Here is a 25,295-nt window from a genome sequence, read left to right on the forward strand (position 1 = left end):
TTAAAATGCTTTATTTCTCATTATTCACTCTGATTTGATTAGTAATAAATTATTTTTCCCCAAGTCAGGACTGTTTTCCCATCACAGTAATTGCTGAGAGATGTCTCTCTCTCCTGATCTACACCCACAAGCCTTGAGTAGTGTTTCTTCTCCCCTGTCTGGCTGCAGAGGGGAGTGATGCAGGGGCTTTTGTGGGCACCTGGTATCCAGCCAAGGTCAGCCCACCATCAAAGTATCACTGTACTTATATTCAGATATTGGTAGCTGGTGATAGAGACTAGGAAATAGCAATTTGCTCTCTAATATAACTTTTATTCAGACTATTTATAGCAATCACATTTATTTCTTACTATTATTCTGAAATGAAAATGCTCAGAGTCAGATTTGACTATACGGTATTTACTGCAAAAGAAATAAATAATTCAGTTGGTATTTCTAAAAATATAATTAGTTGATGAGTCAGAGAAGAATTTCATTTTCATAAATGTTAAGGCTGGAAGACAGGGATTATCATGATCAGTGTGTCTGACCTGTGATTCTGTCATGTCTTAGGAGGCTGCCTGGTAATTCCTGCATCAGCTTGTAATTAAGATGTACAATTCTTCAGAGGAGACTGAATAAAGGGCTCAAAAACCACATTGTTGAGATGTGCTGAATGTTATTACACACAAACAAACAAAAGGTAGACCTCACAGACAAGCCTGAATATGGTGATTCATAATTTTAATTAAAAAATAAAGGAACATTAACATTTACTAATTTCTGATAGCTCAGTGCAAATTTTTAGAACATCATACATAACCGTGAACTGTGAACTATGTGTGTTTGTATGTATATATATAGTTATACATATAAGGCAATAAAACATATTTCTATTTATGGGTATCTAAGCCTTACCAAGAACCTGTGTCAGCCACGGGAGATGTGTAAATAGAAAAGAAATCAGCTGGGATAAAATGAAAAACATAAACTAATCAAACTCTAGACTGCAATAAAAGCTACCATGGAAGAAGAAAATGAAAACCAAAAATCAACACCACACAGAGCAAAAGATCAATATTTTATTGACTGACAACAGACTGCTATGTACTCATTGGTCAGTCATTTTCCATACTGATTTTATGCCACTGCACTTCGGCACTGGCTTAGCCATGCAAACATATTCTTTTTTTTTTTTTTTTTTTTTCACTTTTCTACCTAAAGTAATGGCTGTCTTCAATATGAATAAAAGACATTTAAGTGAGCCAAATAACTCTGTTATTTGCACTCAAGGTTGGAGTCTAACGAAAAATGGCTTAAAGACATGCAAGATGAGAACTCAAACTCTGCTGGACAGTGCAGAGCCTGCCATTCCTAACATCACTGCTCTATCCACAATGGCCCTGTGCATGAACCAGGCCACTGTAACACACACTATGGAAGAAGATGTATGTTTGTAACTCAGCTCCAGAAGACCTTTAATAGTAGACATTTGAGTGCTGGAGCTCAGCAAGCAGATTTAAAGGCTGGCTATCTAGAAACTAAAGCCCTGTACTGCAAGCAAGAGCTACCTGGCTTTCAATGACAATCACTAATTCTTGACATACTGTTAAAAAACATATGGCTAATGGTGAAATGAATCAGGAGTTGGTTCTGGAGAGTTTATAGCCTGCTGTCCACAAGCAGGAATTTACAAGCAGAGGAATGAACTGTGAATCAAAGACCAAGCAGGTAAGGTCTTTAACAGGGCTTCAATTGCTGGCAAAACGGTTTTGAATCATGGAAAGTACAAGGTTAAATGGACCAGTATGAGTTGGCTCTTGTGTCAACTAATAAAAAATAATATTTTAGGCATGTATTTGAAGGTATAGCAAAGACAGTGGTAATAGAGTCTTAAGGCATATTAGTTATTGGAAAATGTACTTCAGCACTATTCAATCTTGGGCAGTCTTTATCTCCTGCAGTAGCTGAAAATATGAGTTTACTTATGTTCTAGAGCAGCTATGCCTAAAAAATTAAGTACAGTATCCAGTTTTAGGAAAGGTCCCGTGCTGTAGTGTTTTGCCTGACTTCTTTGGGTAGCAATCCCAGTCAGGGGAGGAAAGTGACCTTTTTTCCCTTGGAATATGCCTCTGTCTCTGCGGTCCTCAATGTGAAAGCATCTCCTACTCACAATTTCTTCCTGCTTTGTCAGCATCTTTTTTGCTCAAAGTATGGAAGAATATATTTACAAGGTGTTCTCTTCAATGTTATGATCCAACAGAAAACTGCTTGTGCCCAGCTTTCCAGGCCAAGATCTGCATCTGTGAATCACTGCTAATGCCTCATCATTATTCATATGCTAAACAGACTTTACACAATCCTGCTTGTTCAGAGGTGATAAAAGATAAATTTTTAAGCTTCTAACAGCAGAGTGCAGTGTGTTACAAGGAAAACATATGGAGTTAGGCTTAAAATATATACAAATCTTTTCTGCATTATTTTATTAACCATTGTAGGACAGTTGTTTAATTTTTGTTTATAAGCAGTTGAGAACTATGGCAGAGTTAAATGCTCTTGGAAAGTTACTTGAATGACTAAATAACTGTAGTACCTATTATCTGGTTTTCTTTCAGCAGACCAACGAACTACATTATTACAGTGTGAGAATAATGCAGCTGTAGAGCTTTCCACAGAGCTATGAAGCAGAGCCGCATTTGTGGCAAAGGATGTCATCCTGCCGAGTGAGGAATTCCTGGCCCACCAGGGAGGCTGAGCATCTCATGCAGTTGAAGCATTCCCTGTGCCACTGACGCTCCTCAAATGAGATGTATTTGGCACCTCCGAGAGCTGAAAGAGAGAGTCACAAGAAAGAAGATCTGAATCCAGTACTTCTGGACATGGTTCAGTAATGCAACAGATGATTTTCTGATGTGTGATCAGGTTGTCATTCATACAGCAAATGGAAAAAGTAACAAAAATCCATAGTGTGAAATATTCTTTATTGACTGAATTGAAAAATAACTAAAATTTAAACAGTGGGAAATACTCAAGCAAAGCCACCAGTCTCTTGCTTGTGTATCCCATTATGAGATCTGAGCACAATGGGTTTATCAGAATGTCCATCCAGGTTTGCTGATCTTCCCAACAAACTCTCATGAAATTTATTTGCAATATGTTAAAACATATAGTTTCTATACAACTCTAAATGAAATTTAATAATTAAATTTCTTCAAGATGCATTCTTTTGGAAATTACCAGATGATGGGATTCCTAGCAGAATTATCTGAAATAAAATGTTGAGGATTGAGGGAATTTGAATAGCTTTTGTTGTTGTTGTTTTGTAGTTGTTTTTTTTAAGTCATGCACATATGATTGGGTATTCATTGATTTCTTTGTCCAATGACACATGCAGCATGCATCTGTAAGAATCAGGCAGTACTTTTCAACAGCTGACTCCACACATGATAGGATTAAAATGCAGAACACCAGCAACTGCTCTCAGAAAACTTCAGCTATCGTGGATCAGTGACATACATGTCTAATTAGAAATCATATATAAGTATACAAGGCTACATGAAATAGAGCCCTGCTGCATTTGGCAAGCTTTTTAATTTGACAGGTATGTCTTACCAGCAGGCAGTTAGTCTGCATTAATTTTGATCACATTGGCATTTAAAAACTAAATTGAAGAAATTACAGAGGGGTTTGTGTGTACTGTCCTGGGAAGAGCAAAAAACCCGCCATTTTAAATATTCTTAAGGAGGAATTTTACTACAGAAAACACTACCTCAAACAATGGAGGAGCTCCTTTGGGCACATAAAACAACTCCTCATCAGTTAGGGAACACGTGTGATCAGTATGTCCTAGCAAGATACATGTGACACAGAGAAAGTCTCTCTGATAGCTAACTCCTTCAGTTTTTCATTATCATTGGCGTATTTTTAATTTTTTTTTCTAAAGTGAAAGTCTTCTTTGAGAGGAGACTGATGATTCATTTCTGTCTGGTCCCCTCTAGAAGATGAGACTCACCTGTAATAGGTTTCTTGCAAGCAGCACACTTCTCAGCATAAAATTTGCTGAAACAGTCTACACAGTATGGGCACTCATCTTTGGAAATGAATCTTTGTCTAGACAGCTGAGTTTTACACACAGCACACACAAAGCATTCTTTATGCCAAGGCTGGTCATCGTAAGTCACTCCTCCAGAAGTTATAACCTAATGTGTTGACAAACAAGACAGAACAAAGAAACAAAGGTGTGAATCATGAAGGATTGTCCAATCCTTTGTAAGTACTTCCACTTGTTTTCTCTCTTCCAATATGCACAGGAGAAGAGAGGGTGGTCAAATCAACTTTTTTTCATCTGGATTATCCATTTAACTAATCTGCAGTTGAACTCCACATGCTACTGGTTTGTCATTCTCAATTTTCTATCACAGTATAACCTCATAATTTGTAATAAATATGTTATCTTTAAAGGAATTTTTTTCTATTATACTGTAGGTAAGTGTTTAGAATCAGGCATGCTCTCAGAAGAGAAATTCTCAGTGATAGGCAGTGGGTGCGAGAACTGATGCTGAGATAATAGTTAATCTCCAACCAGTATTTTGCTGTCTTTCAACTGTAACAGTATTTTAAATAGAAAGACTTTCTATTTAAAGTAAATAACTTCCTATTAATAGTAAAGAAACAGAAGTAAAAGAGAAAGGAGATCTACACAGTCAGAAGAAGAAAAGAAATGTTTATCAGTGTCATCCACTTCTCTTTGCCAACAATTCACTCACAGCTCTGCACTGGTTATTTCTGAAGAGGGAAATTTCCAATTGTTCTTTGGCTCCCATATGTGTGGTAAAGAGCTGGTTTCACAGAATTTGTGAGAAACTTACAGAGAAATTTTTATAAAGATAAAGATGACCTGTAAGATAGTGTTTCTACTATCAAGTCACATGAAAGAGAATGAATGAATAAAAGAATGAATGAATGAATATTGTTGGAACAGGAGGAGAAAAAGTTGAAGAAATTTAAATAAAAATGGTGCTATAATCAAATTTCCCTGGAGATATACAGTTTTGGGGAAAAAAAGTATAATTTTGGGTCATGTCAAGCAATAAAGAGATTTAAATAGTTTCTGATCCCTTTAACATTTCAGTTTTGGGCTACTTTGTGGTTGCATTTGCATTTCCATTAATATCTAAAAATTGCTGACAAAAATTCAAGATTTGGTTTGGCAATTTAATCACTTTGGGCTCAATTCTCATGTATGGGAATTGATGCAAGTTTCAGAAGTAAAATGGTTTTAGCTATTATGTAGGGGGACTATTTGCATCCCTAGAATTTTAAAGAAGTAAATCCTGATTATTTCATGTAGGAGTGTTCGTTTAATGCAAATTAAAGGCTAGATGTAGAGACATGGGAATATATAAAAGTACTTTCTAAAGTTTAACTACTGAAGAAAGAAATAGACAGCATATTTTCCTGAAATTAAAAGCTTTTGTTAGAGGTAGGGGTTTACATAATCATTACATAACTACAGGAAATTATAAGTTATTTGATGAAGTGAAAAAAACAAATGCTTCCAGAGTGATGTAGGTACTAAAGAATAAGTGAAATTCTGCCATAAAGAGCAGTTTAAAACATTTCCCTAGAGAAAAGTATCACACTAGAATAGTATCATGCTTTAAGTATTTCCATCAACAAGTGACAATCTTAAAAATGAGAAATTGAGGGAGGGAAGAATTTATTTATCTTTACTTGGGGGAAAAAAAGAAATCAAATCAAGCTTTCTGGTACCCATAAAGGTATCATCATGTATTGCATCAATGGGACTCCTGACGAGTCTTATCACAACTGAATGTTACTTGATCTGCTAATTGCCTGATACATTTCAAGAAAAAATAGTCAAGATTGTGGATGATTTTCTCAGTACAGGTGGCTAATTATGCATATGAATACATCTGAAAAAGGATGGAAAGAGAAGCATGTTTACCAAGACAAAATCAGAGATTTTCAGGAAAGAAAGGTTTTATATAACTTAGAACTTTTAAATAACTTTTTATTTAACCTTTGATAAAAATCATACTCAATATTAAAGAAGTCCAAAGCATTTGTTTTGAAAAATAAGTTTATGTCAGATATAATCAGTCTTAGATTAAGAAGAGTGGACACTGTTGCAGTTGGCTTTCAGCATCCACTGTCAAGGGAAGACTCTGATCTTACTCTTACTTCACCACACATTTCACATGATCCAGCCCTTTCTCCCATGGGCAATATTGTCTCATTAGGACAATTTTTGCATTGTGTGTTTAATTACCTTTTTGCAAGCGTAACAATGGTGAGCAAATTGCTTCTCAAAACAGGGCACACAGTAATTCTCATTGTCTTTGGTGATTAATGGTTTTGTTCCCAATGGTTGCTGACAATACTGGCAAACAAAACAGGATTCATGCCAGGAACTTCCCTTAAATTCCATTTTACGTGAACCTGAAAAAAAAACCAAAGCAGACAATCCTCTCAGATATAGCCTTATAATATAAGTTTTAAATGTTGGGAATGCTCTTTTTTTGAGCCTTCTATCTCAGCATTGGATTACCCAAGAAAACAGTTATCTTCAATTTAATAGAACTTCTAAGAATGCACTTGAAATTTTAAGAACACATTCAGTGCCATATAATAATCTTATTTAGACGTGCTGAATTGCCTAAGCTGTGATTTTTAGAATCTGTTCCTATATGAATCTTTTGGGGTTTCTTCTTTGTGATTATGCTTGAATTGCTCAGTTTCTCTCAAACCATCCAACTCAGTGATAATGTTCAGGCACACAGCACTTTTATAAATTAGAGATTAATTTGTTGGATGTTTAGTACATTTATTATTGTCCTGTCTTCTGTCTTTCTTAAACTAAGGCTCCTTCACTTATACATGCATTATTTATCTTGATCAGCCTAAACTGGCAACTTTCTAAAAGCAAAAATTGTTTCTGTCATACAGCTCATTAAACTGCTTTCTCCTAGCTCACCATTTCTGTCCTAGACCAGCAATCCTTTTTATCATGTTTAACTAGATGCTTTTGATACAGCACAAGGGTAGAAAGTTGCTCAGTTAAATGTTTGTCAAAGGAGTTTCAGAGCTTTTATCTCTGTGTACAGGTGTCCTATCTTGATGTAGAAACATAAGTCTAAGATATGCACATATACCTGGGAGCAATTTTTTCAGTGGATCTCCATCCATAGCTTCCTACCTGTAGGTAGCATCAGACTGCACAGAGGTGCAAGGTGCTTTACCATCTTTTCCACATGAAGAAGAAGATTGCTGCTATAACTGATTAATCCCACTGTACCCGTTCCCTGAACTGTGGGGCCAGTGGAGAAACTACTGGTTATGTTTAGACATGAGGTTTGCAGCTTCATCATCCTTCAGGGATCAGAAGGCTAATTTCACAGTCTTTCACAGCTAGGTCTTTACAACACAGAGCTAGCAAGCTGATGAGAAGGAATTTAATGATACAGAGACTGGCTGGCATTCCCATGCCACTGTTGCACTGTTTCTCACACCTTCAGGCACTTGCTGCAACGATTTAGACTCTGTGACAAAACAAGCAGCGTGGATATACACCAGAAGATAATTATGCAAACCTGAGTGTATTCTGGCACTTTTTTGATCACATCTAGTGAGGTGCGCCTATTTGACAACATTTTTGTAAGCTATCTAAGCAGTTTAAAATTCCTGAAATGTTTCAGTATAATCTTGTAAAAGTTTAAATTTAAGCAGTTTATAATCCTTAAAACGAACAGAACTATATTGTTACAATGTTGTTTTCCAGTAATGCAGATTTTACTTGTAATGAAAAGGAAACCAACTGTAAAAATACAAACTAGTGTTACAGGTTGAATACTGCATGAGTAATCTAGTATCAATAGTAAGTCTGTAATTTTGCACAGCCTGGATCTTACTGTTCAGCATTAAGATATACTGAAAAATAAAATTCCAACATCAGTGCCAAATTTACTGATATTCTCTGTTCCAAAAGTTAGCAACACACTTTCTTAAGCAAGCAGCTTCCTTTTGCAACAAATGATGTTGAGGCTTCTCTCAATTGCCTGTGAAAAGGCAGCTTTTGGATAATCACTCTGCTGTATGAGCTTTACTGATGTGGTAGCAATGAAAAGTCTAGAGCGTGTCCTGAATACAATCAAAAGCTGAGAAACAGTTTAGTGGAAAGTGCAGAATTTTCAAGGCTGCTAATGGCAGGAGGTAAGCCTATTGTAAACATGGACAATATTGTAAAATGGACTTGTATTTAGTTTAGTAAAAATGCTGCTAATGATCTGAAGGCAAATTTTCATGCTTTGACAATTTAAACAAAAAATATTTCTGAGTGAAAGCACTAGTATAAAGAGCACAAGCACAGGGTCTGGTCAAGGCGGGAAACATGCAGATGACTTCTCTGATCTGGCACTCCTGCTCACAATAGTTCAGTTTGTCTACCTTTGCTCTCAGAGGGATATGCTTCCTAAGAACTGCAACAGAATCAAGGACAACACATGAACACATTTTACCCTGCATTGAACTATTAATATTTTTATAAGGATTCGTAAGACCTGCTAGCGATCGTTCAGAAGTGTCTGCCTGCCTTCTCCCCACTGCTGGGAGAGTGCTACACACAAAGGAAGAGTAGTCATCTCAAAGCTGCTCTGGAAGTCAAGGACCTTGTAGCTCGGTTATTCCAGGAGGTGATTATTGAAAATGTGGTTCCATTTCTCAGCAAAGGGCCCCTTGTTGTCTTACCAGGCATAATGGTCTTCTGGCAGTGAAAACACTTGGATGAATACTCATCAGAGTAGCACTCGGTACAGAGCAAGACCTCATCCTTGGCAGCAAATGGTTTCTCCACAAGTGAGCGACTGCACTTGGCACACCTGAAGCATCCCTCATGCCAGTGACGACCTTTGTAGGCCAGATCCTTGAAGAAAGTAAGTTCATGTAATGAAAACATTTATTTACTGTGTTTTTATCCTTCAGTTCCTTCTAGAACTAAAACAAAAAATGAATAGCATTGCAGTGGTGGATCCAAGCAGAATTGTGCTCAGGAAAGATGAAGGTACCCAGTGTCACACTGTTGTGTATATCCCTTGCAGAGGCCATTAGGAGCTGCTTTCCTTATGTAACATAGAGGTATGTTTTCATTGGAAGAATCACATTATGCATTACAATTGCCTTTCAAGTGGAAACAAGTGATCAACATTTTTAATGTGCAAGGAACACTGGAGAGGAAGCCCATATTCTATAGAATTCGAAATGAACCTTATGTATTTTCAATGCGACTACTCTTTTCTAGCTGACATGACATAATGTTATGTGTCCTGGTTTAGGGCAAATTTGGGAGAAAACCTTTGAATGGTGTCAGAAAACAAGCGATTATAATCTCATTAAGAACAAAATGATTATTAGTAAGATTAAGAAAAAAAAGAATTGCTTTTGTTTACATCTAATATAAATCTTGAAACTTGAAACTTGGCAGAAAAAATGATGTTTGTTTAAGACTCAATGGGCTTAAGGGATGAAAGAGCTAACAGTATATGGATGAGAGCCTGACTAATAATTCTAAAACTAAAAAAAAACAAACACCAGATTTAATTTTTCCGAAGTTAGAAAAGCAAGGGAAAAGTGCACCTCCAAAAAACACCCCCAGCTTAAAAAAGAAACCCTTCCAGGGCTCCTTTATAAGTAAAAAACATAAAGGGGCACAGATCCAATCTCATTGTTCTCCTTTATCATGTTCCTGCCTTTTAAAAAGCTAAAAATGAAAGAAATACCATGCCTTGTTTCAGGAGGTGCTGAGCACTTACCACTTTCATTTGCTTTAGTTAGCACCCTGAACCTTTCAGGAACTAGGCTGTCAGCCCTGAGCAGCCTGAGGTAAAGACTAGGTGAGGAGGAGAGGAAGAAAACCAAGCTCTAGCCCCTTGGCAGAGGTGAGACAATCAGCTGTAGATCTCTGTGTGCCACTTTTCGAGATGTCTCTAGCCAGGTGCACTCCTTTCTTACCATGTCTGCTTTTTTCTCCTATTTTTTCCTTCCACTCAGTCCAAGGACATGGCTTTTTGTTTATGATCTTCAGCAACAGTAAACTTGTCACTTATTTAACTTTTGATTTTAAAGGTGAAATTAGGTGAACTCAAAGCATGTGTTCTCCTGGTGAACTTGGCTGGTGCTACGTGTTCAACATTGCTGTGAGTGAAATGCTGAGGAGAGTTTGAGGAGTGCCTTCATCCAAAACAGCATTTTCCTTGCTTGATTCCTGTACTCAGACAATGTGCTTTGAAATGCTTGGGCTGGGAAAGCCTTCCAAGAGGTTTATTTTAATAACTCTCTGTCCTTTTTTTCTAAGGAACATAGGCAAAGAGAGCATGGGGAGAAGGTGACCAGTACACACTGAACTTGGCAAAACAAATGCTTTTTGATAGGTTTCATTTGACCTTAAAATTCAAAGTCAAATATACATGCTCTAAATTGAAGTATGGGGTACTAGAAACTCTGTAAAAAACCACAGAGGAACTTGAATTATTAATAAATACTGTAAAAAAATGGAGAGATAAAAGGAAAGACAAGGTCAGAAACACTAATACCCCATCTGTGAGATGAGCAAGGTAAGCATGGAATTAAGCAGAAATTAAAAAGTACTTAATTTCCAAAAGAGAGAGAGAGAATATGCAAATTATAAATGTTATCTTGTCAGCTTGGCATCTGCTTGTCAACACCTAGAGTCAAAGTAATTTATTCAATGCTCAAAATATTTTTTCAATTAACATCTCTCAGAAGTTCCAATGTGTCAATCAACCTGACACACTGAATTACACCACCCACCCTATCACCCCTCCAGCACTGTGCAGCCAGTGAGTGACTGGAGGTGAAGGATGGAGCCTAGCTGAGGTCCATACATTACAGCCTCGCTGTATGCTTGGGGGATATGCATGTGCAGATTTCCTCATCTTTGATCCCAGAGCTTTCTCATTCATGAAAATAGCACTGTTTCACTCTGCTGTGTGTGGATGTACAGCAGCTATGTTTAGGCCTCTTCAGCACTACAGGGATGTGCAAAGGGGTGGATATCTGGGGTGGATATAGGGGTGAATATCTGCCATTAAAGAAATTGTATTTGTGTATGATTGAACAAGGAACAAAAAGTGCAAGCTGAATCTTTACCTTGGAGCTGCACTCAATGGGTTGCTTGCACTCTTCACAGGGGTTGGCATAGAGGCTGTCATAGCACGGGACACAGTAAGCATTTTCTTCTCTCAGTGCGTATTTCCTGCCACGGAGAGACTGCAGGCAGAAATGGCAGTCTGTGTGACTGGTCATCCTGCTGGGGCCCTCCACGTGCTCTGCAAAAGATGGGAAAATCACGTAGTCCATGCATGACCATTTGCTTGCTCAAAAACTAATGCTGCACAGGTAATGCTGCATTACCTGTGAAAGCTAGACAGGCATTTCCTGGTCATTTGCAGTATCCCGGATTTCTTAATGCTGGGTTGTTCTACAATAAAATGGTAGCCTTTAACAACACATACTGTGAATTGTATTATCTATATGATGGGGAGCAAGAGGGCTGCTTCAGCTTATTGTAACACTGTTTCAGGTCAGACACCTGAAAATGAAGCCAATCTTCACATTCTCTATGTACAACTACTGGCATTATGGGCATTATGTACTGGATTCTGAGATATGGTTCATCCAGAAATCAGGTAATGGAGATAGAAGCAATAATTCAGAAATGAAACCAACTGCGGAGTTAAAAGGCCAAAGAGAAGAGGCAGGCACTTTGTAGTGTGTTTCTGACTTTCTCTTGATACTTCTGTCTTTCTGGTCATTCCTTTCTTTTCAAAACACCCCCATATCTACCTGACCCAACAGAAGGGAGACAAGAGACTCCAGGATATATGACTGTTTTGTTGCATTATCCCAACTGTGCTGCTAATATTTGGTGGCATTGTAAGGTCACACAAATACCCCTGGAGAACAAAAGAGTAAAATATAAAGAAAAATAAACTAAATCATAAGTCAAAATCAGATCTCAAAAAAAGTTTCCCTTGTCATTATTGGAAAAGATTGTTTTTTCTTACATATTTTTTTTATTGCCAGATTCCATGTTGGCAGTACCAAAATAATGTGAGATATTTTATATTTCAGCGCCAGACAAATGCAGGAAATACCACAACTCTATTGAGAGTCAGTTATATGAGTTTCCCATCCTTCAGTATTTCAGGCTAAAAAGGCTTGGACAAGCATCCAAACCTCAGCTGCTTATAGATCTGCAATAGTGAATGTTTTAAGGATTGTGGAGATGAAGACTTATTTCAGTCTTCTTATTACTAGTTGGATCATTATCGCTTTGCTAAAATTGGGTCTTGATTCTTGGAAATGAAGGAAGAAAAATCAGAAAGTCCACAGTGAAGCAACCCCAAAAATATCTGCTGGGCTTGTCGGATTGCACTCTTCATTAAACTCAATGGGTGTAGCTGGAGCCAGCACCACCACGAATTTTAGAGGAGCTGGAAACAACTAGGAAGGTCCTCTAAAATATTTACATGTCAGTGACTTTGGGCAGCTGAAATTTTTGCGCTTTGAATAACAGGGCAAATTAGTTTATCTTAGCCAGATGCAGAGCCTGAGAATAAGGAAGAACATACAAAAGACAAGATTCAAGGGAGTTCTCATCCATGACAAAATCTACATCTGATCCACTTAGAGTTACACCCTCATACTTTTATACACTCACTGACTGTCTTATACCTATGGTTTGGTTTTAAAAAGGCATAAAATCTTTTTCTGGGTTTCTGCTTCGGTAAGCCCTAAACCAAAATTGTTGTTTGAGCCGTGAGAAAAAACCAATTACTGCAAGTTTCCACTGTCACCAGTTCAGAAGGGCAGGCATTTATTAATCTGCTCTGGGAGGTGTAGTAGTAAAACAGTGGAAAAGGGGCAGGAGAGAGGCTGTCATATATATTTCAGACCAAAAGTAATGACTGGAAAATTTGTTGCTCCTGTAAATTGAAACTCTTTAGAGTTGAATTCATGCATGGTATTTCTTACTACCCTTAATATTTGTGTCAGCCAAAACAGGGTGTAGTAAAGAAATAAAATAATCTTGAACTCAGATCAGTGGGAAACATGCTTTCTTAAAAATATTTCTGATGTGTTTTATGTGCTATCCTTGGAAAAATAATATAACAGGGCTTGAATGTGAACCTCCATTTCCTTAAGATCAAACAGAGAATTGAATGTGTAACAAATAAACCCATTTATATGAGAAAATTATATCCATCAACTTGTACATTTACAGAACATGACATAAAAAACAGGCAGAGCTCAGTGCATTTAATGCACAATCACAGTCATGAGGAAAGTCAAGGTTAAGTTTTGCGCATTTTGCTTTGTATCAGGGAAGAAATAGAAACTGGTGTCTGAGGACACAATCAAGGAGTGTTTGTGATTAGCTGTGCCTCATAGTCAAGGTCACAGGACATGCTTGAAACTGGGTTTCAGAAGATTTTAATTTCTTTTTTTTTAGTGGGAATTAAAGTTATGAACTGCCTTGGAGGATAAGCCTGAGTGAACCACCTTTCTGATCTGCTGCTTGCAGGATCAGTACTCCTGCTTCCTGACAGAGTTTCATCTCAGCCTAAAAGTGGCAACAGCAAAATCCAAACAGGGAATTCATGAAAAGTTTTGTTACTTATAGCACACTTTGTTGCACAAAACTCACCAACAAATAGCTTCCCATATCTGTAGAAATATCTGTTTTTTCGTTCTAATGGATGCCAATCAGGTTTTTAAGTTATCAAAAACTCTTCATACCAAGTAATATTCTTTAAAAAGCAGTTCTTGTGATTATTCCTTTTTTCCCCCCAGGAAGTCTGTCTGTTCCAGGAAGCTCAGGCTGTTTGCACAAACAAGACCCACTACTGTAGTACTTCAGATCTACTGAATTTTTAATGTAATTATCCTCCTAATCCCCTATATGGATATGGGAGTAAAGTCCTATTAATCCTGTTCTACAGATGGGAGCTGTTGCTTGAGAACTTTAAAAAAGTACCCCCAAGAACAGACTCAAAGCCTCAGGGTGTCCTTGGGCTGCTCCTTTAGTAAAATGCTCAAGTCACCCAAGATTTTTTTCAGAAAGTTTTCAGAATTTGACCATGAATCATCATAAAAGGCCATGTTTGGGAATGAAGCAGCAATGGTATGCAAAAGAATTAAGATTTTTACAAACCTTTTGGCAGAGGTATAGATAACCTTTGGGAACTACCTTTACTATTAGAAAATGCAACAAAAAAGGCGAATCCCATCTCTCCCAGCACCACTTATCCTTGCTCCAATGCATAAGTAATGACATGAACACCACGCAGTTAAGTAGAATGTTTTCCTTGTGCTTTGATCCTAATCTCTAGAGAAACATGTTTACTTTAAGTTTTCTGGAAGCTAGACTTTGTGTTTTGAAGGTCAGTTAAGAAATCTCTGGAGATCTGATGTTATTCACTCTCATGGAATGAAATGCTGACTCCAGCATTCCAGCTGCTAACTTGAGTCCTAGGCACAGGGAAGGATTGCCATGTTGCCATTCCTTGGGAAAAGATGATTTTACTGTTTAAATTGGAACATTTTAAACTGGAAGCTAAATATGGTTGATTTTTATGTACCTGGTAGGCAGGGATATGTGGTATCATTTTTAGTGTTAAGAATATTCCAAAGAGGTGCAGAGAGGTGTTGCCAAGGACATGAAGATATTGTAACTGGCGTCCCTGGGGCCAGATTTGAGAATGCAGCAGTTTCATGGACTGAATGATAAAAGCGATGAAAATAAAAAACCCAGACGTGGCTAGTCAGCCTGCTGCTCAAGCAGATAAAAATAGAATTTAGCTACAACAAATTAGGATAGGGACTTTCTGGAGAACCAAATGATTTTCTATAAAATGCAGAGCACTAAAAGACTTCCAGTGAAGAAAGCTGTAAGAACATGGTTGTGAAGTTGTGAATCCTGATAAAGATGGAATCATCAGGAAAAGAATGCTTGTTTTCTCACTGAAGCTAAAAAAGCTGAACCAGAAGGTTAATATACCTCTCAATAATTTATTGTGATGTTTTCTATAAATATATGTTAATCTCCCTCACATCATACAAGAATAAAAAGCCCAGAAACATTCATAATACTCAGGAAGGAATTAGTATATACATCTGGATGCAGATATGTACATACAGGTAAAAATATTCTATCTTTCACTTTGTGGCAATTATAATGGACTATTTCCCAATCTAAATATACCTGCCATTGAACTTCATAATATTTTTCTTTAAGAGCATACAATTGTTGGAATAAAGCTCTTTCTTAGAGAGGCATAAAGAAAGAAAAAAAAATGGGAAAAAAATCCTTTGAACAACACTGAAAGATAAGAAAAACAATTTGGTCTTTTATGAGGAGGACACAAAGCTGCCCTAGGCTCTTGTTAATTTTCAGGTAAGTGCATGTTTTTATCTTTTAAAGTGATTTCCCTTATTTGCATGAATTTGCTAATTTCATTTTCCCTATTTCTATTTTTGTCTCATGTATTTGCATAAATTAAGGGTTCTGTAATATTTGCTTTTCTAAAAATGGTTAGGGAAGCAATAGCAACTAGGGGCATATATCACAGATCAAGTGAAACCAAGAACCTACAGGAAAGAAGACACAGATAATAACTCTGAACTATCTTATCTCTGTGGCACAGGACAGTATTACAGTGTCAGGTCCTGGAAGCATCTAAGTGTGTGCAGACCTCTCGCTGATGAAATTCTCCTTTAAGCAGCCAGGACAGATGCCAAACGGGATGCAGCTGTAACAATCCAAATATCCTGCATCATGGTCCACAAATGACACTGTTTTGGTGGAGTGTCAAGGCAAAGCAGGTATTTTAGAGGTTGGTCTGGTAATCCGTACTGAATTGTACTGTCTTTACACACCCCATAACTACAGGCAAAAAGAGCAAGAGCTGTGGCTTAACTAGGGGACCAAGCATCTCAGGAATTTTGTATTTTTTTCCTTAATTGGTATTGCTGTATGCTTTGTTTACACCATACAAACTCAAATGGTGTCGTCATCTAAATTCTTCCTTTTTTTTTTTTTTTTTTTCTTTCTGAAATATAACCAACATTTTTTACAGGTTTTCACATAGTCTGGTAGAGCAAGAGTTTTCTCCTGGGCCATTATGGAACTCATTACTTTCTGACTAATGTCAAATGTATGGAATAAAATGATGAAATAATTCAGCTGTGCACTGTTGTAATTTTTAATGTAAAATCCTGTCAGTATTCTTAGTTGTACTTCCCACATTGAACCATAAAACAAGTTTGAGGGTTGCATCTATTACAAAGGGGTCATTTGATAAAGAATACTCAAATTAACTGGTGAGTTAGATGGGACAGAGTGGCACCCACAGCAAACTGGCAGATGGCACCACAGTGGGAGGAGAGGCTGACACACCACATGGATGTGCTGTAATCCAGAGGGACCTCCCCATAACCAGAGAAGTGGGTGACAAGAGGCTCATGAGGTTCAGCAGGGGCAGTTGCAAGCTGATTCTCTGATGGACCACAGAAAATTTATCACTGCTGAATGGCAAAAGAGGGAGGGTAGAAATTTCCACAAACCCTCAATATTCTCCTGTGGGTGTTAGAACAGGAGTGGGGGCATTCTCATAACAACAAAACAGGGGTCTTGTACATGCCTGTTTATTTCAAGTACCCTTTCCTGCTTTGACACTCACCTACAATCCGCGATTAGGGAATCATGAATGATACTTCCGAAAGTGTTTAAATAAACAGAAAGTGGAAGTTACAAATGAAGACATGCACTGAAGTCCTGATCTGAGTGAGTTCAACCCTACTGTGCAAATCATGGACTCATAGAATTTTAAGGGTTGGAAAGGACCTTAAGGATCATCTGGTTTCAACTCCAGTGCCATGGGCAGGGGCACCTCCCACTAGACCATGTTGCTCAATGTCCCATCCAATCTGGCTGTGAAAACTTCCAGGGCTGGGGCATCCATAATTTCTCTGGGCAACCTGTTCTAGTGCCTCATCACCCTCATGATGAAGAATTTCTTCCTAATGTCTGTAATAAATTTCCCACCTTTCAGTTTGTACCCATTACTCTTTTTCCTATCACTACAGTTGCCTGATGAAGAGTCCCTCTCCAGATTCCCACTAGGCCCCCTTCGGATACTGGTACAAAGCAGCAGCAGAGGAGAACTTTGGAACCACCTTTGCTAGAACACATCTGCACAAAATGCCCGCACAGTTGGGCAGAAGTGCCCCAAGGAAACAACAGCATCTCTACCATACCGACACCACCAGGCAGGGACACACCTTCCTGGAAGTGACACAAGCCTGCCTTTGGGACTGAAAGATTTCCTGGGGAAAACTGCAGTAATAAGAAATGATACCTCTGATACGAGGATGAATGAAGTGCCCAGAGGTCACCGAACAAAACAGTCTTGCCACTAACAAGAAGTAACAGAACTTCAATAGGGAATGCTGATTCTGATAGTAATCTTTAAGGTCTTAAAGAAAAAAACACGTAATTTCTTGTCTTTGCAGATGTTTTAGCCGTAGAGACTAGGTTTCCCTACCCTTACATTTTATTTCAGGAATACCAAGGTGGAAGATTACTGTTGTGTGAGAAGGGGTGCATCAGATGAATTACAATCCTTTTTTTATAAAAAATAACTACAACTGACTACACAGCACAACTTTTTCTAGAATGGTTATTTAAAAGCCTGTGACCTACTTAGAACTGCTTTAAGAAATAAAATGAGCAAAAATATAATGATCAGAAGCAGCAGCATTGTTAGCAACAAGCTAAAATTAGAAAGGATTTTCATAACTCTATTTAAAAAGAGAAAGACTTGCTTCCCCCAAATCCAAATGTAAATCCCCCAAGTGATAATCAAGCATCTGCTGCAGTGGTTTTTCCTCTAATCTCCAGCTGTGCTATGCCAACCTGACCTAATTTTCTGAGGAAAAATACAAACCAAGACACAGCACTCTTTTAATAGAAGGATGACACCTTATCAAAATGAACCAAATCTAAAATTTTCTAATCTCCGCCTTGTTAAGAGATTGTGATGAGTTAGACGGCATTACAGCTTAGGAAAAGCAAAGGCTACTGTCAATAGTACTGGTATGTAAGATCACTACTTCAATTACCATTGTTCCCAATGATAATTGGGATTTGGTGTTTTGACTTGTAGGCCAAATATTCCATAGGCTATTTTTTCTGCTTGGAGTGTTCCATCAGGCTTGGCTACCACCTTATCAAGCTCATTTCTGAAAACAGGGATGATGTGGCTCTGCAGACAAGCCCTAGGCTGCTTATAACACCAACAGAAATCATTGTTTATAAAGCCACTGCTCTACAGCCTAAGAAATTATGGCCAGTGCAAATGTAGCACTGCAAACGTCTTCCCATTATATGCGAGATGTTTGGGGTGACCACTGCTGTATCACTCTCCAATCCCCCCCTAGGGAAAACAGGCTTCAAGAGGGGCAATTTCAAGAGGCAAGATCAAGTAATAATGGAATGGTACAGGTTTGAAGGGACCTTAAAGATCACCTATTTGCAATCCCCCTGCCATGGACAGGGACTCCTCCCAGTAGACCAGGCTGCTCAGAGCCCCATCCAGCCTGGCCTTAAACACTGTCTGGGATGAAACATCCACGACTTCTCTGGGCAACAAGGAGAGAAGAGTAAGCAGAAACATTGAAGAGAGATAGAAACAGCCTGATCTCTACCTATGGACTCTGGATTTTTGATGACAACACAGTAGGTATGGGTATGATATTTAGCATTAATGATGCTCTGCAGTTGCACTGTTTTTGGAATACAGAGATAATAATAACAGCAGAAGCATATTAAAATACATATGCACATATTGCCTCTGCTAGGCAGACAGCCCATGGAACAAGTAATCTGCTAAAGAAAAAAAAATCTGGTAAAGAAAATCTAAAAGAAGTGTCACTCTTTGTATTCTACCATTTTTACAGTAATGAACTGGTTATGCGATACAACTGAGACAGATGGTGAGAAAGGTTTCTAGGCTCACAACAACCAACCAACATGAAAATATGATGTGGGTATTCTTCAACAGACTTATTTGCCTTCTTTCTGCTTCCCTCTAAGTGTTACATGACCACCTGCTATTTCTTCTCTTAAAATGGAACCCTTAGAACACTGGTGACTGACTGCAAATTAATGTAGCTGAATAATTTATCTCAATTCATGGGTGTCAAATTAGATGATTTAATATTTTCTCGATTAGGGTTTAATTCTGCAGTTTAGGGTTGATATGCTCTTATCTATTGGGTAGTTCTATGCACAATTCAGCTATGAAGTCTCAGCATCTGCACCAAGGTTGCAGTTACAAAATAGTGCAATTCAGCTGTGTGTCCATATCACCAATGATGAGGGATTACAGCAGGGTGGCTTCTTGCTTTTATTTCCTGCCCTGGGTGCTTTAAATACAGTGTGGACAGGAAAACCTTATTAGTTTATCTGCATAGGTATATCAAGGACATGCTGCTGGCTTTTGGGCTGGGGAAAAAAAAAAATCAAATATTCACGTTCTTTTTTACCTCATGTCCTATATTCACTCTTGATAGTTATGCAACAAATTTCATTCTAGAATAGTCAAAGGGACTCACAATGTAAAAACAGTTTTAGAAGTGGTCTCACAAAAGGAATTTTGAAGACACTGGAAGCTTTTAGGAGAACCCTTTTAGGAGTAGGGCTGGTAGGATAAAGAGCAGGGAGTGGAGGTCTTTGGCTTTTTGTTTGTCCTCTACTAGGGAAGAAAAAGAACAGCATCACTAGGACAAATATAGAAAAAAAAATATTGGTGGTTTTCTTTTTTTTTTTCTCTTAAAATATGTGGCTTTCTGCATCATTGATTAAGCAGGAAAAAAATATTAATTAAAGACCCCTGGAGTCTTGAACATTTGAGTAGATAATGTGCTGTCAAACAAGATAGGGGACAACATGGCATTGACTTCGTTTTAACTTGAATCCTCACATCCTGTGGCAGCAACAACGACCAGTACTTGCAGAGATTCAGCCCTGGGTTCCTGCCAGTGACATTTGCCAACTTGAAGCTTTTGTGACTCTTACATTACCTGTTCTGCCTTCTTGGGAGACAAAATCTGCAGAACAATTATGTGACTGGGTATCCTAACATTTCCCTTAAGCCCTAAAATCTCTACACCACACATTAAACATTTTCTTTCTATTTAAAGTAGTCTAAAAGTGGCTATGATTTAAAATTAGTAGACCATGGTATTCTGTCTTTCTTTATTATGATGTGAGGTTACCGACCCTTCAGTAACTGCCCTGCTGGGATTTTTGTAATGTCATGATATATGAGAAAGTTTTTTTGTGGTTTTTGCTTTGCTTTTGGCACCAAGACTTTCAGAGTGATTTTCTTTTTATGATTATAAATACACAATATCTAAAAATCAGTTCCAGTGTAGGATTGACCTATCTGATTGAAGGAAAATTAAGGCTAAAGTTTATCTGAACACCCAAGACAGTCAACATTTGCATCAGACAAATAAAATCCACAACTAAATATTAGAATGTTGTAGGAAATTTGGTAAGAATAAGGGCATTCCTTCCTTCCTAACATCAAGGAACATTTTAAGAATGTGTAATTTAACTCAGGGATACTGTGGAACAGTGAGCCCACTGGTACTAGTAGAGTCTGGTTGATGTCGACTTATTCTAGTGCTGATGTGAAGAATGTAGCAACAATCATCTTTGCAAAGCTAGATTGGACTTGATTGGTTTTGGTAGAGGATGGTGCTCAGAGACCATAATTCTGATCAGCTGTGGTGAAAAAGGTTGATCTGAGGAGAGGGAGAGTGGAACATAGTGGCAGAAACTGCACCAAGGAACAAATACAATCCAAAGCCTTTTTGCTAATTTATGAAAAATTTATTAAAAGTTTTCAGTAAAAAAGTCTAAGCAAGTGATCAAACAAATTAAGAATTCTGCTACTGTTTTTAAAAAAACCCAACAAACTCAAACTGTTTGTCCTTTTAATTTGAAATATTTATCCATGCTCTTCAATTTTCAACCACCAAACTAAACAAAGATTGCCAATTAGAAGAGCCGCATGAAATAGTTTTTACTCTAGACATTTTTTCCAATGGAAGTTAGATTTTTGAACTCTAATTATGCCACAGTTTTGCATGTTTTGGTACATAAATGAATCATGATGTGGCTGAATTTGAAACTTGAAGAGCTCACTTGAGAAAGACAGCTGGATAATCATGTTTACGCCTAATAATGTTATGGGCTTCTGATTAATAAAATTAAAACCTAAACCTCTGAGGTATTTTACAGCCTTCTTTTCAAAGGTTTCAGAATGCTTTTCTAACAACAGTAATAAAGTAATCCTAAAACATACTTGTGAGTTACTTGTCTACAGAAAAGGATAATACTTGTCAAATGAAAGTAATTGACTTACTCAAGGTCAGAGGGCAAACCTGCAGGAGTGGGAACAAAAGAAGCCATTCACTGCACCTTTGCCATTAGATGGGTCTGCTCATCAGGCTGTATCCATGGCACTGGCCTGGGATAGTTAAAACTAGTGTATAAAGGTTGCCAACTGGTCAGCTCTCAGTGCTAGAGGTAGAAAACATTTCCAAATTTAGAGGAAGTAATAAAATGTTCCAGTGGCGCACTTTGAAATTGTCCTTTATGACTCTGAGCTTATGATGAATATTCTTATGCAAAATGTTCTGTCAACAACTACACCATCCTCTGGCACCTGGCCATTCTTGCTATTAATTCTGCTACCCATGTACGAAGACACATTACAGGAGGATTAATATTTTTCTGACTGATAAAGTCTCTTGAGTGTGAGGCCAGTGACCAGCTAGGACAGCCTGTTCAGATCCATTACACACACTATGCTGAGATGTGCAAGAATTAACTAGTCCTTTTACATGGACCTTGAAGACATTCAAAGGCAACCATAGCTGGGAAGAAAAGTAGCATACTAGCATGAAATGAGTAGAATAAAAGAAAACTCTTAAGTCTAAGAAAGGGGTACAAGTAGGGATGATAGCTGATGTACTACATGGCAACACAGAATGGGTATATTCAAAAACTAGCTTAAACCTGCTGCAGTTAATGAGTGAGGCACTTTTTTAGCTAAAGGACAGATTCATTCCTCTCCAGGGTGATTTCTAGGAGAAATTAAACTCAGCCATCATTATGAAGGAACTAAGGCAGTGTAGCTTCTTCCCTTTGTGAGTCTTGCCCTTCCCTTTATCTCTGCTGCAGAATTTATGTCATGGGGTTTTATTAACTTGTTTTCTTGGAGTCATGTTTTCATATTTCCACAAAAATGTCCTTACTTGATCCCTCTGACTTTTTACAGGAAAACATAAAATGTATGAAACAAGGAGGTTGCAGCTTCCTTTCTCACAAGAGCTGCATACCCCGTTCCCAGAGGGATGAATTCAGCTCCAGCAGTCCAAGCGGAGCATCAGCAGCATTTCACCATGCCAGCTTCCAAACCTAAGGCTCTTGAGATTTCAATAGAACAGTTGAACTAGAAATGATTAATTTATGAACATCATTTATCCTAAATTGCCAGGGAAATGTGGAGGAAACCTCAGCTCAGATTTACTCTCCAGGCGATCTAAAAGCCTTGACGGCACCTAGAGATTAAGTTGGCAGGAAGGCTGCTCCTTCCAACAGGTTTGAAATTTCGTCGTCTGATTTTGGGCTTGATGTTTGGAAGCATGCTGGTTAAAATATTTCTTTCTGTCTGTCCATGGTTAGGCAATACTAAAAGTTCTTAACTGCTCTTTCGGAAAATAAAACTCTGGTAGGGAAAATAAATGAAGAAAGCTGGGATTATTGGTACAGAGGTGATGGAACATGTATCTTACCATATCAAACAAAAAATATATGCTTTATAAATCATGACTGCCTGCAAATAATTTGGAGATACCATACATCAGACTCTCTTTCAAGCAGCTTTTGAATTAATTTTTCTCTAACCCTGAAAGTTAGTTAGTATAATCTCAAAATTCTACCACGCAAACACACTTGAGTCAAAGTGACTTTCCTGATCCTGCAGTAAAATTACACAGGATGACCATTGGAAATTAACATTAATTATAGTGTTAATATATCAAATCCACTACAGTTTGTTCTGTTACTGTACAAGTAGCGACTTGTCACATAAAGAGAAAGAAAATATTAACACTAACAAACAAACAAACAAACAAGCCATCTAAAACTGAATTTCTAAATGTAATTCCAAACAAAATTATGATCCGAAAAATAAAGGTAACACAAAGTGTCTTATGGAGGGAGAATTTGGAGATGATACTTGCTGTTTACAGCAATATTTTGACTTATTATAAAAATCAGCTTGGAAACTGTTTTACTTCCAAAATCAAGAACAATCCACATTAGGTGTTAAATTACTTATGCCAGAAACAAGTGACTTAATAGAAAAGATAATATCTAGAAGTTTTTCTTGCAAAATCAAATATCTATGAAAGCTTGCTAGGAGATACAAATGCTATGGGAAACAGCATACTCATTTTTTGTTGGATGGTTCTTTGGAGTAAACAAAACTCATCCTCATCTCTTTACAAAGGAAATCCCAATCAATATTTCCCCAAATTAGTGGGTGAGCCAATTAGTGCAATGAAAAGAATTATTAAGAAATTAATTTTAATTATTAATTGTGGCATCTCTTTAGGTATACAAAATTTAAAACATAATATAGGTGTGGAAGTCTGCATCTAATTTATTCCGCAGTTTTGTGAAGAAAAACTTCCTGCAAAACATTAAATTAACTATCTTCTATTCTAACATGTTTAAAGATTAGCAGATAAAGGAAAAACAGAAAAAAGCCTCAATACTCACATTTAGTTTTAAGCTGCTTCTCTTGGTAACTCCAGCAAGAAAATAAAGGAAGAAATAATTACACGTCTTCACAGGAACAAGCATTCATCAAGTCCAAAAGAAACAGAACACTTTGCCAGAGCTATTTGAGGGTCCCATCAGAATTTGACTGGACGGGGGAAGGCTGAGGGTCAGTTTGTTTCCCTTAGACCTCATGACATGCAAATATCTGGCTGCCTCACCACTGAATCAAATCATTCTTTGACATGCTGTGTTTACAAATTGCAAATACATACCATGTAGGAGGTTCTTAAAGAGACATATTTCTGAGAATTCTCAAAAGGAAAAAGGCATTTCTGTTAAAAACCAAAACTGTTCAGTGCAAGAGAAAAAAGAAAGATGGAACATTATTCATCCCCAGATACACACTAGTTCCTGAATAATGAATTCAAAAGGCCTCATGTGGGCTTTTAAATCAGAAAAGAAAAAGTTTCAATTACTAAAGTCTGATTGTTGTGTACAGGATATGGGGGAGAGGGGGGGAGCAGGAAAAAACCTCCTCCAGTTTCAGGAAAGATGTTCAGGGACACAGCAGAACTCAGATGTTCTGACATGTCTTAAGCATTTTCTGGGCTGTAACAATTTGATGCTTTCCAGCAGGTGGGGAAGTGTTCACACAGGATTACCATCAGCATGGCAGCAATGGGCTCCTCTGGGCTCTCTCAGTATTTCCCAGTTCTGGCTTTTGAATCAGCCACCTCCTTTACTTTCTGCTTGGACCCAACAGGGGCCTGCTGTCACAGACAGGTTCCTGCATGCACAGAGCATTCAAAGGTCCTCATACTTTGCATAGGACTCTATGCAGACCCTCAATCAAATGCAGCTGAAAGTAAGGATTGTGTCCATTTAAAAAAGCAGGCTGAAGTTAGGAAGAGTGAAGAAAGGATGGCTGCTTGTGGTATGAACCACAACTGACCTCGAGGCAGATTTTTCCACAACCAAGAGCCAATAGATCTGAATCACTCGGTCTATAACGTCAAGTGGGTGGGAGCTGTTTAGCATCACAGACAGAAGAAAGAAGGAAATGTCTGAACGGTTTAAATATGTATTACGTTATCTGAGTACTTTGGTAAAATTGCCAAATCTGGACATGTTCTGGAGGTTATCTGTGTCCAGATAGTGTCTCACAGTTAACACTAATCCTCTGACTATTATTGCCAAGACCTGATGATCTCTGCTTGTGGTCTTGTTAAACCTCTCCAGACATGCAGTCATTACTTAAACAAGATTGATTTATTTCCTCCTATTTTAATTTGTGCTATAATCTTTATTTATACCAAGCACTTTTAATTTCAAACCTGTGATTTTAGCAGATTGA

General features: G+C 37.8%; 1 protein-coding gene across 4 annotated transcripts; it reads right to left on the minus strand.

Annotated features, from left to right (window-relative positions):
• FHL5 (four and a half LIM domains 5) lies at positions 1 to 24,621 on the minus strand. Of its 4 annotated transcripts, none has more exons than XM_083856457.1 (7): positions 24,604 to 24,621; positions 23,939 to 23,967; positions 11,164 to 11,342; positions 8,746 to 8,920; positions 6,272 to 6,441; positions 3,992 to 4,178; positions 1 to 2,808 (listed from the first exon to the last, which is right to left on the minus strand). In XM_083856457.1, the coding sequence occupies exons 3-7, from the start codon at positions 11,317 to 11,319 to the stop codon at positions 2,657 to 2,659; spliced, it is 840 nt and encodes a 279-aa protein (XP_083712583.1). In that variant the 5' UTR covers positions 11,320 to 11,342; positions 23,939 to 23,967; positions 24,604 to 24,621; the 3' UTR covers positions 1 to 2,656. The 4 variants fall into 4 exon arrangements, with proteins under 4 accessions (XP_083712583.1, XP_083712582.1, XP_083712584.1 ...); XM_083856456.1 differs by lacking the exon at positions 24,604 to 24,621 and adding an exon at positions 24,214 to 24,409; XM_083856458.1 differs by lacking the exons at positions 23,939 to 23,967; positions 24,604 to 24,621 and adding an exon at positions 11,428 to 11,476.
• Positions 24,622 to 25,295: the final 674 nt, after the last annotated feature.

This window comes from Zosterops lateralis, assembly GCF_965231275.1.
Source record: "Zosterops lateralis genome assembly, chromosome: 3".
Classification (NCBI taxonomy): Eukaryota; Metazoa; Chordata; class Aves; order Passeriformes; family Zosteropidae; genus Zosterops; species Zosterops lateralis.

Excerpts from the sequence above, each read along its gene's own strand:
- FHL5 (XM_083856457.1), bottom strand. The coding sequence starts at position 11,319 with ATGACCAGTCACACAGACTGCCATTTCTGCCTGCAGTCTCTCCGTGGC. Across the intron at positions 8,921-11,163 it reads CCATTGAGTGCAGCTCCAAG|GATCTGGCCTACAAAGGTCG; the intron begins GTAAAGATTCAG and ends ACTTTCTTCAAG. Across the intron at positions 2,809-3,991 it reads TTGCAAGAAACCTATTACAG|CTCTCGGAGGTGCCAAATAC; the intron begins GTGAGTCTCATC and ends TCTCTCTTTCAG.